General features: G+C 40.5%; 1 protein-coding gene across 2 annotated transcripts; it reads left to right on the top strand.

Moving 5' to 3' along the window:
* The first annotated feature begins 948 nt into the window (after positions 1-948).
* ITFG2 (integrin alpha FG-GAP repeat containing 2) lies at positions 949-16,062 on the top strand. 2 transcript variants are annotated; one of them, XM_052000473.1, is made up of 12 exons: positions 955-1,725; positions 10,875-10,970; positions 11,574-11,615; positions 11,804-11,975; positions 12,486-12,625; positions 12,972-13,105; positions 13,740-13,837; positions 14,040-14,093; positions 14,175-14,266; positions 14,813-14,930; positions 15,508-15,681; positions 15,774-16,062. In XM_052000473.1, exons 1-12 carry the CDS (start codon positions 1,450-1,452, stop codon positions 15,875-15,877), a joined length of 1,500 nt encoding a protein of 499 aa, XP_051856433.1. In that variant the 5' UTR covers positions 955-1,449; the 3' UTR covers positions 15,878-16,062. The 2 variants fall into 2 exon arrangements, with proteins under 2 accessions (XP_051856431.1, XP_051856433.1); XM_052000471.1 differs by lacking the exon at positions 15,774-16,062 and having other exon boundaries at positions 949-1,725; positions 14,813-15,571.
* The last annotated feature ends 348 nt before the right edge of the window (positions 16,063-16,410 follow it).

Genomic DNA, 16,410 nt, shown 5'->3' with positions numbered 1-16,410 from the left:
ATCAAATTCTTTTTTAATGATCCACAAAAAAACAAATACACTGGGATCATACATTCTCTGGATTGTTCAGTCAGCTATCTAAAGCTTGATCTGCTATACCTGCCTGTTTTCATCAAAGATGGCTCTGATAGGTCTGTAAATGATTTTCATAAAAAATTGCAAATATGAGAAAGGAGGCACATGAACTATTTTACATCCTCCCTCATTCCTTTTTTGAAGTGAATCCATATGTAATTTTTTCTATTATCTGGTATTTTTTCTTTTTTTCACATATCTTGAAAACTGATCTTTCAATGCCCTCAAAATTGCCACTTCCAGAAAAGATCTCTACATATATTTGTTCTAGTTCTGCTGGTCTTGCCATTTTTTCCCTTTAATATTATATCCATTTCATTATGCTGCATGATAGTTTAGGTATTGTTATATCCATTTCATTATGCTGCATGATAGTTTAGGTATTGTATCTCCACTCTCACCAATGAAGAAAATAAATTGTTAAATGATCTTTTCCAATTTTTTTTTGGCTCATGTGCGTTACTATGTACTACTATATTTTTGAAGCATTAATTTTTGTAAGCTTCTGTTCTTTTCCTCCATTCCATAAATTTTTGCAAATGAATTTATAGTCTTTGACAAAGAAATCCTATCTGCTGTTTGAAACAATTTCTTGATTTTTTCATTATAGTGACACTTTTTCATTGGCTAAATAGCTTTAGGAAATGATTATGCATTAATATTTTTCTTCATCCAATTATAAATTTTCAATTCCAATAGTTTTTTAAATTAATATTTAGTGTACAAATCTCACCTAATAAACTTAACTGCATATGAAAGTGATTATATCTGAGTATATGATCGTACACTACAGTTAAAGATGTGTTTGCTCAAATCAGTACCAATATTGTAAATTGTGATTTTTGTTATTATTTTTTTATTATTATTGTTATTTATTATTTTTATTGTTTTTATTATTATTGTTAACATCAATGAGATACACAAGTTTGGGAATTTTGAATTGCATGCCCTATCTTCTAGTGTTTATTCTACTTGATATTTTGACCTTCATTCTATGACTAATTTCTATAATCTAACTGTAAACAATAGTTATTTCAGAGACGACTTCCATATCAATAAGACATTTCCCATCCGTTAATATGTAGTTAATTTCAAAAGTCAGTTTTAAACATTTTGACTTTAAGATATCCATGGGTGCTTAGTTAGTGCCAGCGGACAAGAGGTATGATGATGCACATTAACCACTTTGAAAACCTTCAAGAGCTATATGAATGTCAATTATTGTTTGTTGGAAACGGTCCGTGGGCGGCGAGTGACGTGCGGAGTCTCGCAGCCAATGAACCGAAGGCGCCAGGCATCAGACAAGCCTCGTGACTCCAGTCCACAGAAAAGCCCACCCCTCGCCGGAGCAGCCATAGAGCTGGGAGGCCTCGAATGCCTAGAGCTCCCCATTCTCTATGGTGGAAAAAGAGCAGAGAACGAAGTGCTGACGTAAGCCGCCCGTGCCCACCCCACCCCGCTCCCCACCAGACGACTTCCGCTCCGCTGGACGGTGGAAGGAGAGTGCAAGGACTGAGAGGAGGGTACCTGGAGCTCTCGGCCCCAGATAGCGCGATGCGATCAGTTAGCTACGTGCAGCGAGTAACTCTGGAATTCGGCGGAAGCCTCTTTCCGCATGCGATTTGCCTCGGCGACGTCGACAACGATGCGGTACGTCATGGCGCATGCGCGCCACGAAGGAAGCAGACAACCGCGTGACGTGCAGAGCGGGAGGGGGAAGGGAAGCCCGATAGGAAAGCTATGCGCATGCTCCCTGCGCCTCAAGTGGGTTTTATAAGCCGGAAGTGGTTAAATTGGGGTTGCAGCCAGTTGTCCCCCTCCTCTCTACTGCGGCCCTTTTTGCCTACTTTATCTCTACCTTCAGTAGGACCTTAATGACGTTTATTATGATGTCTGTAAACGAAATAGGAACTCTTGCTTCCAGACGAGGAGAGGGATAATACATAATATAATTATTATACGTATCATAATACGTAAATATAACACGTAATAGATATGTAAACGTACAAATACGGAAATGTAATTTATGAACAAGTAAATCTAATATATAATATGTTAACGTAAATATGGAATACAAATATGCAAATACATAGTACGTGAATAACAATCATAAGTAAAGGAGCCTGGAGAATCCAGGAAGACTTCCTGGAAGAAGCAGCATTTAAATTGGGTCCATAGAAGGCAGGGATAAGAGTAATGGAAGACCTGGAGTTGGGCCTGTCCTCAGGAAGTTTACTGGCTAATGAGATAATATTATGAAGGGCTTTGTAGTATACATACATAGACTCTAGCTGTTATTATTCATGGCCTCAAAGAATTTGAAAGGCATTTTTTGTGGTGGAAGAAGTCCTGCGTTTAAATTCTGATTCCGTTTCTTATTACCTATGTGATCTAAAGCAGTAGCTAGGTGACACTTTCCTGAGGTCAAAAATGTGGCCTCGGACACTTACTCGCTGTGCCCCCCTGGGCAAGTCACTTCACCCTATTCGATTCAGTTTCCTCATTTGTAAAATGATCCGGAGAAGGAAATGCCAAACCACTACAGTATCTTTGCTTAAAAAAACTCCAAATGGGGTCACACATTTGGACAACAACAAAGGAGGAATTATCCCTCTTCTCTCTCCCTTAGCCTTAGACTTCTTTTGAGACCCAGCTGAAATCTTTCTACAAGAGGTCTTTCTTGTCCCCTTTCCCATTCCCCCACCCTTCTTGCCCTCCCTTTGAAATTACATCTTTGTTATATTGGACCATACATGCGTAGCTGTTTGCCTGTTACCTTTCTCTGTTCGAATATGAGCTCAGGGGAGGGCCCGTGTTTTTGCCTTACTTTATAACCTCATCTTAAAACACTGCCTAGTATAGAATAAATGTTCAATAAATATTGCCTAACTGAGCAAAGAGAAAGGCATGAGCATGCTATTTGAGGGAGTCTTCCAATTTGGGCTGGATCATAGAATGGGCTTCCAATCAGGAAGCCAGAAATAGGACCTGTACTCTCTAGCTGGGCCGGCCCTTAAAAGTCACAATATTGGAGAAGGGGAAAGCTTTGAAAATTTGGCGCAAATTCCCAAAAACCTCTTCAGTGTTGTTAATTTGTTTTCCTCGTAAGAGGTTGTTTCAATTGCCATTGTTTTTTAAAATCTTTAATAAACTATAGCTCATGGCTTTTCCTCTGTTGCTTCTGTTTATGTTTGTACATTATATTAAATTTATTTATATTTTATAATGATACGATTTGTGATAAATCATGTTAATATTAGAGTTGATGTCTTAGAGAAACTCAGAGGTGATTGTACCAGTCAGTTCTGTCAGAGGGCAAATAATGAAGGTATACATCTGAAGAAATCAGAAAAGACTTTGAACCCACTTTTTTATCTGCTATCCTCACTGGCATAAGAGGGCAATGAAAGGCTGCATCCTGAGATCCCCTGGGAATTTGATCTCAATGAAGGAGGGAAGAATAATTGAGTGAACTCCCTACTTAGGGACCTGTTCACCACTTGAGGGTGCCAGACACAAAATGTACCTTTTTCCCTCCATCTCTTCCCCCACTGTCCCTCCCCACTTTCCCATACACACATACACTGATGATCTTGGCAAAAAGGAATCAGCTGTAGAAGCAATACTGTGGATAGTATTTTTTTTCTGTATTTATTTATTTTTATTCTGAACTAAACAAACACCAAATGAAAGAGCATTCCCATTATATGTTGTATAATAGGGGGTGACTATGTGAAACTGTGAGTGTGTTATGTAAAGCTTGCTTGCTTTTCTTTAAAACTCTATAATAAATTCAATTATGTAATTTTCAAACTTGCCCTACTAATATATGATTCCCTCTGGCTTTTCTTGTGTTCTCTTCTTCCTGTGATCCTCCTTCCCCAGAATTGAAAAGGAAAATCCTTGTAAAGTAATCAAACAAAACTAATTCCCATATTGCTCATGTCCAAAAATGTATATCCTATTCTGCTTTGCTTACATTTTTCAAAGTTGTTTGTCAACACTGAAGAGGTTTTTGGGATTTTGTGCCAAATTTTCAAAGCTTTCCCCTTCTCCAATGTTGTGTGACTTTTAAGGGCCAGCCCAGCTAGAGAGTACAGGTCCTATTTCTGGCTTCCTGATTGGAAACCCATTCTATGATCCAGCCCAAATTGGAAGACTCCCTCAAATAACATGCTCGTGCCTTTCTCTTTGCTCAGTTAGGCAATATTTATTTAACATTTATTGTTGTAATTATATAAATTGTTCTCTTGGTTCTGCTCAATTTATTTGTGTTATTTCCTTCAGGTCTTTTCCTCAGGTTTCTCCTAAACTCATCATTTCTTATAACACAATAATAACATTCCATCATTTTCATATGCTATAGTTTGTTCAGATATTTCCCAATTCATAGGGATTTCTTTAGTCCTCAGTCTTTTGCCACCACAGAAAGAGCTGCTATAAAATCTTTGAGCATTTAGTCTTTTTCCTCTTTAAATAAAATCTCATTATTATATAGATCTAATAGTGATAACAGTGAATCTTAGAATATGTATATAATTTAGTAATTTTTTGGACATAGTTTGAAAATGCTCTCTAGAATAGCTGGAACAAATCACAGCTCTGACAATAAAGCATTAATTAATGTGTATTTTTTCCATAGTCCTGCCAAAATGTCTTATTTTCCGTTTTTGTCGTTGATGCCAACCTGATAGTTTTGAGATGGAATCTCAAAGTCACTTTAATTTGCAACACTCTAAATTATTAGTGATTTGAAACATGTTTTCCTTTGGCTATAACTGATGATTCTCAGAACTGGTTATCCAGCTTTAACCTTTGGACTACAATATAGTCTTCTTACACCCAACATAACAAAACTCAACCTAATTTAATTATCTTTTGCTCCAAGCCTCTTCCTCTTATTGTGGAGGACATGTCCAAGCTGTGGCTAAATGCTATCAATTTTATCTTTTATAACATCTCTAGTAAATGTATGGTTCCTCCTCCCCAAACCTCCAGAATGGATCTCCCTGGAATAGATCTGGATGTTGCAATAACCTGCTGGTTGATCTGTCTGCTATAAGTTCATCTCCACTCACCTGCCAAAGTGATTTTCCTAAAGCACAGATCCAATCATGTCATCCCCAATTTGGTAAACTCCAATGGTTTTCTGTCATCTCAGGATCAAAAATAAAATCTTTTCTTTGATGATCAAAGCCCTTCACAATCTGGCCCCTTCCAAATTTTTTAGTCTTCTAACACCTTTTGTTATCTTTCAGTCATTTTCAGTAGTGTCCAACTCTAAGCCATCCCTTCTGGGCTCTTTGTGTTTTGGCAAAGACCCTGGAGTATTTTGTCATTTCCTTCTCCAGCTCATTTAGATGAGGAAAGATGAGGAAGATGAAGAAACTGAGGCAAACAGAGTTAAGTGACTTGCCCACCAAGGTCATACATCTAGCAAGTGTCTGAGGCCAGATTGGAACTCAGAAAGATGAGTTCTTGCTTCCAGGTCCAGCACTTTATTCACTGATTCACCTAGATAAGTTTACTACACCTTATCACCGACAAAGTGCTCTGTAATCAGTGACACTGACCTCCTGGCTGTTCCCCAACAAGATTTTTCGTATCCCAACTTAGGATATTTTTACTTGTTGTTCCCATGTCTGGAATGCTCTCCCTCCTCTTTGTGTTCTGACTTTCTTGACTTCCTTCACGTCCCAATAAAATCCTACCTTCTCAAGAAGGCCTCCCCTGCTTAATGCTAGTGCTTTCTTTCAATCTATTACTCCAATTTGTCCTATAAAACCTTGTTTGTGCATTTCTTTTTTACATCTTCCCTACTAGACCGTGAACTCCTTGAAAGTGGGACTGTTGGGGGGGAGTTGAAGTTTGATGTGTTTTTTTTGTTGTTGTTTTTTGGTCTGTCTTTATAGGGTTTAGTACCTTACACTTTGTAGCATTTAATAAAGGACCATTCAATTGTTTATTTTTCACATCTTCAAAATTTCTACAAGTGTCTCTTCCTTTCCTCTGTTCCAGAGGGCCATTTGAATTGACTTTTTATATTTAACTCGTGTATCCATTTGGAGCTTATTTCATTATATGGTGGGAGGTGTTCTGCTAAACTTAATTTCTGCTAGACTGCTTTCCAGTTTTCCCAACAGTTTTTGTTGATAAGTATTTAACCTAGTAGCTAAGGTTTTTGGTTTTATAGAACATTAGCTACTACATTCATTTGCTTCTGTATATGATATGCCTAATATGCTCTACTGATTGACTTCTCAGTTTTCAGCTCTACTAAATCCCATTATTGATTATGATTTTATATTATAGGTTGAGATCTGATATAGGTAGTCTTCTTACTTTTTTTTGTTATTCTCTTTGAAATGCTTTACCTCTTGTCCTGCCAGATACATTTTGTTCTAACTAGTTTTACTTTAATAAAATAAACCCTTATTAGTTTGATATGGCATTAAATAAGTAAATTAATTTAGACAATATTGTCATTTTTATTGGCTCAGCCTAACCATGAACAATGGAGATTTCTCCAATTATTTAGCTCTGTCTTTATTTCTGTGAAGTTTGTTTTGTAGACTTCCAGATATTTCATACATTCTATAAATATTTTGTTTTTTTGTGAGAGGCAATTGGGGTTAAATGACTTCCCCAGGATGTCTGAGGCTGAATTTGAACTCAGGTTCTCTTGACTTCAAGGTCAGTGCTGTATCCACTAAACCATCAGAAATACTTTGATTGAAATTTCTCTTTTCATTTATTTCTGCTGGATTTTCTTTATAATAGAAATAATTGCTGCAGGGGTATGGGAATTTTTAAATATCCAATTTTGCTAAAGTTATTGTTTCATTTAACTTTTAGTTGACTCTCTAGCTTGCTGAGTTCAACATTACACCATCTCTGAAAGTTGATAATTTCTCTTTGTCTTTATGTGTTCCCTCAATGTTTTTCTTTTCTAATTGCTATATTTAGCATTTCTAGTACTATATCAAATAACAATGGTAACAATAGACATCCTTGCTTTGATCCTGATCATACTGGAAAAGTCTCTAGCAAATACTTATATATAATGTTGTCTTTTGCTTTTATATAGTTACTATTTAACATACTAAAGAAAGATCCATTTCTTTTTAGTATTTTTAATAAAGTTGGTCTTGAATTTTGTCAAAAAGTTTTTCTGTACTTATTAATATATAATTTTTACTATTCTTGTTATTAGCATAATCTGTTTGTTGTTTTCCTAATTTTGAACCGACTCTGAGTTCTGAGTATATTTCCACTCTGTTAATAGCATGCAATCTTTGTGATATATTGCTGTAGCCTCTTTGTTAATATTTTTATTTAAAATTTGTATTTCAGCATTCATTATGATATGTAGCAGAAGTCTACCATGATTTCAAAGATTTAAGAGCATTTGTGAATTTGATTTGGAAAATATGTTACATATTTGTTTTTTACTAGCCTCTAGCTGAAATTTAGGATTACTTTCAGTTATAAATTCAAGCAACAAATATTATTTTTATGGCAAGCGAAATAGATGAGTATGTGCAAAAATATAAAATGACAGACAGATTAAAAGAACAAGCAAGAGACTTTTTTTTAAAAAGTACTTTAAAAATTATTTTCATTTCCAAATTCTCTTGAACCTTATTTCCTGAATCATGACTTTGATTTAGGCTGGTCTCTTGCATAATTTAGGAGAAAATCTCAGGCCTTTTATTGGTCCAGATCTATATTCTATGGTCCTCCTGCTGCTTTTTCCAGCTATTTAGAATTGTGTTCTTCAAGGAACTTAGTTAAGCCAGACAGCTGTAAACTTTCAGCATTCCCTAAAGGGTCAGATCTGCAATGAAATTTAATTGCAGCCCTCCCAGTCTGCGCTTTGCCAGCTCCAACCCTATTTTGGGTCTGGGTGATACTGATACAGATTGTTCAGACTCCAGTAAACAGCAGCGAACGATAGCCCCAGTCGTAGAGCTAGAAGGCCGTGCAGCTTCAAAGCCAAGGAAGAGCAGTGTCTCCTTATTCATCTGTGGCCTCCAGCCAGGTCTCTGATCCGAATTCAAGATGCTGCTCTGAGGTCCGTCCTGGATGCATGACCTCATTTTGGAGTCAGAATGACACAGCTGCTTCCCGCTTCTGCTCCTCCCTCCCCACTGTGACCTGCAGGCTTTGTCCACAGTGGATCCACAGCTGCTTCTTGTCCTTGCCCAGCTCCCCCACCTCCATCCCCAGCCTTTTGGCTTTCTGTGAGAAGTGGGTTGGAAAATGACCCTCTTCGGTTCCCTCTCCTGGTCACAAAGAAGTCTCCCTGGTTCTTCTTCAGTCTTTGCCAGAGTAGGTGTGGAGAGTAGCCTGTCCTTCCTTATATTGCCCGGTCTTTGCCGGTACCTACTTGTTTCTTTTCTCTGCTTGCCTGATTGGACAGGAGTTCTGGAGTTGATCTCTTCGAAGCTTCATATCTAGAACTGAAGTTGAAAATCACATTCTAAGAATTGTGGATGAAGCTAGGGGCACTGTAAAGAGGTAGGGGCACTGAATTCTAGAACTGGAGGAGGACAGATTGTCTCCCCGTTCCTGGCATCCAACATATATATACTGGAGAAAGTAAAGGAGACTTTGCGAGACTCAGGTGGTTCCATTTCTTTAATTAAAACATTCAAGTAGGTGCTCAGTAGTGCTTTTAAAGTAATGATTATCACTATTGATCAGAGAAATGCATATTAAGAAACTGAGGTACCATTACACAGTGACCAATAGGAAAACTGGGACACTGATACATTGTTGGTGGAAGTGTGAATGGATCCAACCATTCTGGAGAGGAATTTGGAATTATACTCAAAAAGTTATCCTTTGACCCAGAAGTTTCTACTGGGCTTATATTCCAAAGAGATCTTAAAAGAGGGAAAGGGACCCACATGTGCAAAAATGTCTGTGGCAGCCCTTTTTGTAATGGCAAAAACTGGAAACTGAGTGGATGCTCATCAGTGGGAGAATGGCTGAATAAGTTATGGTATGTGAATGTTATGGAATATTGTTCTGTAAGGAATGGTCAGCAGGATGATTTCATAGAGGCCTGGAGAGACTTACATGAGCTGATGCTGAGTGAAGTGAGTAGAACCAAGAGGACATTGTACACAGCAACAAGATCATATGATGATCAACTGTGATGAAAGTGGTTCTTTTCAGCAGTGAAATGATTCAGGCCAGTTCCAATAGACTTGTGATAGAGACAGTCATCTATGAGGAATGAATATGGATCACAGAATAGTATTTTCCCCTTTTTTGTTGTTGTTATTTGCTCATTTTTTGTTTTCTTTTTCATTTTTTTTTCCTTTTTGATCTGATTTTTCTTATGCAGCACAATTGTGGAAATATATTTAGAACATATATTGGATTATTTGCCATTTAGGAGAAGAGGTGGGCAAGGAGGGAGAAAAAAAATTTGGAACATAAGGCTGAATATTGAAAACTATCAATGCATATGTTTTGAAAATTAAAGCTTTAAAAAAATAATGACTGGGGTTAGTTAGTTGGTGCAGTGGATAGAGCACCAGCTCTGAAGTCCAATGGACCCAAGTTCAAATCTAGCCTCAGTTACTTAACATTTCCTAGCTATGTGACCCTGGACAAGTCACTTAACCCCAGTTGCCTTAGCAAAATTAATAAATAAATAAAATTTTAAAGAATAATAATGATTATGATCAGTCAGTCAATAGTGATTAAATGCCTATTGTGTGCCAGATACTTAGTGATGGGAATACAAAAACACACACACACACACACAAAAAGCAAAAGACATTTCCTGCTCTAAAGAAGCTTACAATCTAATGGAAAGGACAATATATAGACAAATACATACAAAGTAAAGTACAGGATAAATAAGAAATAAACAGAAGGCGCTAGAATTAAGAGACGTTTGAAAAGATTTCCTGTAAAAGATGGAATTTTAGTTGAAACTTAAAGAAAACAAAGAAGCCTGTAGGCAGAGTTTAGGAGGAAGAATATTCCAGTCTGGAAGGATTACCAGAAAAAAAGCCTGGAGCAGAGACATGGAGTGTCTTATCCGTGGAACAAATAGCCAGAAGGCCTGAGCCATTGAATTGAAGAGTATGTGCTGGGGAGTGAGGTATAAAAAGCCTGGAAAGGTAAGAATGGTCTAGGTTAGGAAAGGAAAGAGGAAGCCTCTAGAGCTTATTGTATGGAGAGATGATGTGGTCTGGCTTGCACTTTAGAAAAATCACATTGGTAGCTGAATAAAGAGTGGATTGGAATGAGGAAAGACTTGAGACCTTGTATTATTAACCAACATTCTATTTTATTAGCATATTAACCAACAAACTATGATGATAATAAAAAAAATTAAAACTTTATTAATTTTTTTTTTATTAATTCTTTCTCTGGAGATGGATAACATCTTTCTTCATAGGTCCTTTATAGTCAATTTGAGTATTTATATAATACTTAGAATAACAGTTGTTCATAGTTATTCTTTTAGCAGTATTGTTGTTGGTGTATACAGCATTCTCTTGGTTCTGCTCATTGTATTCTTTATTGTTTCATGCAAATCTTTCTGTGTTTTTCTAAAATGTACCTGCTTATCATTTCTTTCAGCACAGCAGTATTCCATCACACCCATACACCATAACTTGTTTAACGATTCCCCAGTTGATGGGCGTCCTAAGAACATAGTTTAACAACATTCAGTGGGAGTTCTAGGATTTCCTTGGGGCTGAGTCAAAGTGAAAAATTTGTGAGGATAATTATTCTCCATCCCCAGTGACGTTCTTCTTTTCTCTCTGAAGCTGAATGAGCTGGTGGTGGGGGACACTGGTGGGAAGCTGTCAGTGTACAAGAATGATGACACCCGGCCTTGGATCACCTGTTCCTGCCAGGGAATGGTCAGTATTTCCCTCGAAGGGGTTCCAAGAGGGGCAAATTGTCACCTCTATTCTTGACTTTTATAAGACTTGGTATGGGCAGGGGTAAGGAAGTTGTTGGGCCTGGAGCATAGACTTAGATGAGTCTGATCAGTCTGGAGAGCCAGGAAGCCATATTGCTTATTGCACTTAAGGACACACCAGACTCTTTTCTGAAATAGATTCAGGTCAGCCCTGCCCCTTAGAATCCTTGGCCTCCTTCAGAGCCACCTGAGGATCTGCCCAAGTGATCGGCTGCCTCTTTGTGGGTTGTGCTCCCCCATTAGAACGTAAGCTTCCTCGGGGCATGGACCGCCCTGAGCATAGGAAGCTTTTGATATCAGGAGAGCTTAATTAGACTGTGTCGGCTCTTGTTGCCACAATTCTTTTCAGCTTCTTTGTGCTGACCTGGCCTGTATCTCAGTAGCATGTCTGTGTATGCAGAATATGCATATGGACAGTTCTCAGGGAATGATAAATATTAAAGCTTTCCCTCCTCCCTAGTTCATCCCAGAGGGATCAGGTAAATTGATGTTTCCTTAGCAGCTGGTGGCTCTCTGGACCATCTTCTCTTTTATCTTGCAGCTTACTTGTGTTGGGGTAGGAGACATCTGTAACAAGGGAAAGGTAAGCAGTCTGATTGGATGCCTGAAGACATTATGGTTCTCATTCCTCCCAAGCCCACCGAAAGCAATGACTCTGACCCGGCCCTCCTTTAGGGCTCTGTCCCATAAACCGCGACACCACCAGCCTCTCTTATTGCTTTATTCTTCTCCAGTTGCCAGGGTTTCTCACGTGTCCCTTGTTTCTCTCAGAACTTGGTTGTGGCAGTGAGTGCTGAGGGCTGGTTTCACCTGTTTGACCTGATGCCTGCCAAGATTGCAGATAGCTCTGGGCACCATGAGGCACCGGCGGGCGAGGAGCATCGACCAGTGTTCAAGCAGCACATCCCTGCCAACACCAAAGTCATGCTGATCAGTGATATTGGTGGGCCTCCGTGGCTTTTCAGGCACCCGCTGGGTAGAGCGAGGGTCAGATCCCCGGTAGAGGAAGAGAAAGGGCAGGATGGTCAGGAAGACCCCTCTTAGAGGAATGAGTACCGGGAGATCATTTCTCATGAGGAGAACCTTGTCTGTGAAGGTGGTATGCATCTTGAGTAGGCAGTTATAGGGGAGAAATCATGCTAGTGTAGAAGAAAATTGAGGGAGACAGGGAAAGAATAGACGAGAAGAGAAGAAATAAAGTTGGATAAGAGGGTGTTTGGGGGTACAGGAAAACAAGAGCTAGATCCAGACTGTTTTTGATTCACGTTATTGTAGGTTGGAATTAAAGACTGAGTAGATAAATTGGTAAGAAGTATCAAGGTGAATGTGTTATAGAACAGATCACAGTATGGACATCAAATGGAGGAGGGGAACAGTAGTGGGGAGAGCAAGTATGGCTAAGACCAGTGAGAATAATTGGAGTTCTAGACCTCCCTAATGTCTGTCTTCACAGATGGAGATGGGCGCTGCGAGCTGGTGGTTGGCTACACAGACCGTGTGGTGAGGGCCTTCCGATGGGAGGATGCCAGTGATGGCATGGACCATGTGACTGGACAGCTGGTATCACTTAAGAAATGGCTACTGGAGGGACAGGTGAGCGCGTGGCATGGAGACCAGGCATCAGGGCAGAGTGGGGCAGGACAAAATAGAAAAGGTTTGATGGGTTGAAGGATGAGGCAGGAGAGGAGTCCTGATAGCAGACATCAGAAAGATCAAGGTCTTGTGGTGAATTACTAATGGGAAGCAGAAGCATTTAGGAAAAGGCCACAAAGAGAGGATAATTTAATATGATAACTTTGGGAACTCCGGAATACTTCATGGTCTGCTCAGCATCCTTCTATATTGCCTTTTCCCCCTACTGCATGCAGAATACCATTTCTTTCCTTGCCAAAATTCTCACTCTCCCAATTCTACATTAAGCCACCTCTCCTCGATACAGGTAGACAATCTTTCAGTGACTCTGGGACCTCAGGGGACCCCTGAACTGATGGTGTCCCAGCCAGGCTGTGCTTATGCAATCCTCCTGTGTACCTGGAACAAGGGATCTCTCCCTGTCCCTGAAGAGAGCAACAGGTAAGAGCCGCCAGTAGAGTGTGTGTGTGTGTGTGTTTGGTGGAGTAGAATTAGCACAGGGAAGCAAGATGGACTCAGGGATAACAAGTTGTGATGAGGAGGGTTCCTGAGGGCAGGAGCCCCTTAGAGAAGGGCTTAGCATAATTAGGCACAACCTAATGTGCCTGTGATACATGATATGAACCATTCAAGGACTCGGGGAGCTTTGGTTTCTATTTTTGCACTATCTGGAAGAAAGAACGAAGACAGCCTCATTTCCCTCATCTCTGCTTACTTGGTGTAGGGAATGAATATGTAGCATATCCTGTAATCCCTGAGACAAGGGTACTCATTATAGAGACTTCAGGCTGTCTCAGGTTCCTTTGGGAAGTCAGTTCCTTTGACTTACTAACAATTACAGTTGGAAGTTAATTTGATTTTTGCAACAGCCCTGTGACTGTTCAGGAATTCACTTCCCATTTTACAGATGAGGAAACTGAGAGTCGAGAGGTTAAGTGACTTACCCATCTTCATACAGACACTGAAAGTGTCTGAAGCAGGATTTGCTCCCAGGGCTCCCCATTCTCTAAGTCCAGTTTTCTTTCCGCTAGACTCTGCTGCCTCTCCACTGAGTTGTATCCTCCTTTACCCACAGAGAGACCACTGCTATCCGGGATGTCATCCTGCACCAGACATCTGGCCGTATCCACAATAAGAACGTCTCCACCCACCTCATTGGCAACATCAGACATGGTGAGGAAGGCTGCCCCTTTGGCTACATGGCTGATGGCTCTTCAGCTCTGCTTTCCCCCCCTTTCCTCCCCTACCCCCCTGTTCCTTCCACTGCTCCTCCCATGCCCAGTCATCTCCCTTCAGCTTCATCCTCCCAGCTTTGTTCTTACTGTCATCCTCCTTATGTACCTCCTTGATTCCCTTATCTTTTTATTCCTCACAGGTCGAAGCAACGAGAATAGTGGCTCGAGTCTCTTTGCCCTTTGCACCCTTGACGGTGAGTTCTCTGGGATGGACTAGGAGAGGAGTCCGTCGGCCTCAGAGCTGAACCTCCTTGTATTTCTTTTTCCCTCTGCAGGAACTCTAAAGCTCATGGAGGGGGCAGACAAGCTGCTGTGGTCAGTGCAGGTGGATCACCAACTTTTTGCTCTAGAAAAATTGGATGTTACAGTAAGTAGAAGATTGGTTGCAGAGGTAGCCCTTCTCCTTTTCTGGGGGCCAATGGCAAATTGGACATTTTTGTACTGCCACTAAATTTGCACCATCCTCACTAAACTGTGTTAGCCAAGTCTGCATTGAAAGAAAATAGCATCATTCACTTAAAATTTAGACAGATCATTTGGAAGTGAATTTAAAACAGCCCTCACATCCTAGCGATCTATATTTGCCTTAAATTTGTATTACTTTGATAGTTTTCAAAATTAGTAATGCTGTTGAGATCATGGGGCAAAAAGAGACATTGTAGTGTGGGCCTAGTTTCAATATGTACTGGATTTTTTTTCACATATGCTACTCTTCCCAGAATAGAGATATTTCTCCCAACTTTAGGGAGTGGGGGGAAAGGGGAAGCCTTGATTTGCTTTCTGGAATTCTTGTTTTCCATCTTCTGCAGTGTTTATTTTCTAAAGGTGATGGCTGAGACTCACTTCAGTTGTTTCTAACCCTCAAAGAGATTCCTTCCCATTCCTACATTCTTATCATCCCGACTCCTTTTAGGGCAATGGAAGTGAGGAAGTGGTGGCGTGTGCCTGGGATGGGCAGACATACATTATCGATCACAACCGATCGGTGGCTCGCTTCCAGGTGGATGAGAATGTCCGCGCCTTTTGTGCAGGTCAGCTTCCCTGCCTCTCCTTTACTGTCCTATACGCCACATGTTTTCCTTCTTGCCTCCATGCAGGCAGGCTTTGGCAGACAAGCTCTCATTTACAAAATATAATTAGGGGGCAGCTGGGTGGCTCAGAGGATAGAGTACCGGCCCTGAAGTCAGGAGGACCTGAGTTCAAATCTGGCCTCAGACACTTAATACTTCCTGGCTGTGTGACCCTGGGCAAGTCACATAACCCTGATTGCCTCAGCCAAAAAAAAAAAAAAAAGAAGAAGAAGAAGAAAAGATACCTTCCCAGGAAGGGGCTAACTCTACAGTAGAACTTGGCTATGTAAGTGCATCCTGGGAGTTGCTGATTGTGTGGCTTCTGTGTCTAGTCTACTCAGGTGCCGTCATCTAAATGAGAAAAGGCTTTGAAAACCACTTTTTTTTAAGTTGGTCTATTTGTTGCTGCCAAGTCTGGACAAGGAAACATCTGCCAATCTGGTTCAAATGCTTTATAATAAGCTGGTTTCAGCAGTAGCCCAGGTGGTTTTATTTTTTTGCTCCATTAAACTTTTCTTTCTTTATCCTCTACCCTCAGGCCTATATGCCTGCAAAGGAGGTCAAAACAGTCCCTGCTTAGTGTATGTGACTTTCAACCAAAAGATTTACATCTATTGGGATGTGCTGCTCGAGCGGATGGAGTCCACCAATCTGGTGAAGGTTCTGGAGGCTGAGCCCGAGTACCGGGGCCTGCTACAGGAACTGGGCGTGGGTGAGTCCTCAGGAAAGTAGGCAATGGCAAGCCAGCAGGCCGGGTTTCCCAGGAATCCAGCAGCTTCCTATCCTTCTTTTCTTTGCCCCTAGATCCTGATGACCTCACTGCTGTCCGAGCATTGATCCATCAGACACTTTACTATCCAGATCAGCCGCAGCCAGATAGTCCTTCAAGCAACCCAGATCCTTCCTAACTGGAATCTTTCCCAGGGAATGAGGGAAATAACCAGAATAGAGCGATGCAGACACTTAATGCTCCCAGCCTCACTGTGCTGGGACCAACGGCTGAAGCTCGACTTCAGCCTTCCCTCACTTTGCACCATCCGTTTGCCGCTTGTATTTTGTCGGGGGGAGAAAAGGAAAGGAGGAGATGGAATCATCTGTGGCCCTGTTGTCATGTTTCTTACTTCATGTACCCTTTTGGGCTCAGGGGAGGAAAAGTACTCAGGTGTCCCGGCCTCTCCGGAATGTAACTTTGTGTACAGCGATTCTGGACACGGCGTCATTCATGGTAATGAGCAGGAATGCCTTCTCTGACATTTTTCTTCCCAGGTTCCCAAGAAAGAAATTTGGAGCACAGAAGGAAAGATAGCATATTTGTGGTGGAAAGTTGAGCCAAATACAGAAAAAAAATAATTTGACCTGACTCTTACAAGAGCCATGGTCATTGGATCATGGAGGTAGAAGGGACCTCTGAGACCATCTAGTCCTACCCTCTCCATTTACA

The sequence above is a fragment of the Antechinus flavipes genome, chromosome 5 (assembly GCF_016432865.1).
Source record: "Antechinus flavipes isolate AdamAnt ecotype Samford, QLD, Australia chromosome 5, AdamAnt_v2, whole genome shotgun sequence".
In the NCBI taxonomy this organism is placed as follows: Eukaryota; Metazoa; Chordata; class Mammalia; order Dasyuromorphia; family Dasyuridae; genus Antechinus; species Antechinus flavipes.
This window is presented reverse-complemented; position numbering and strand designations above follow the sequence as displayed.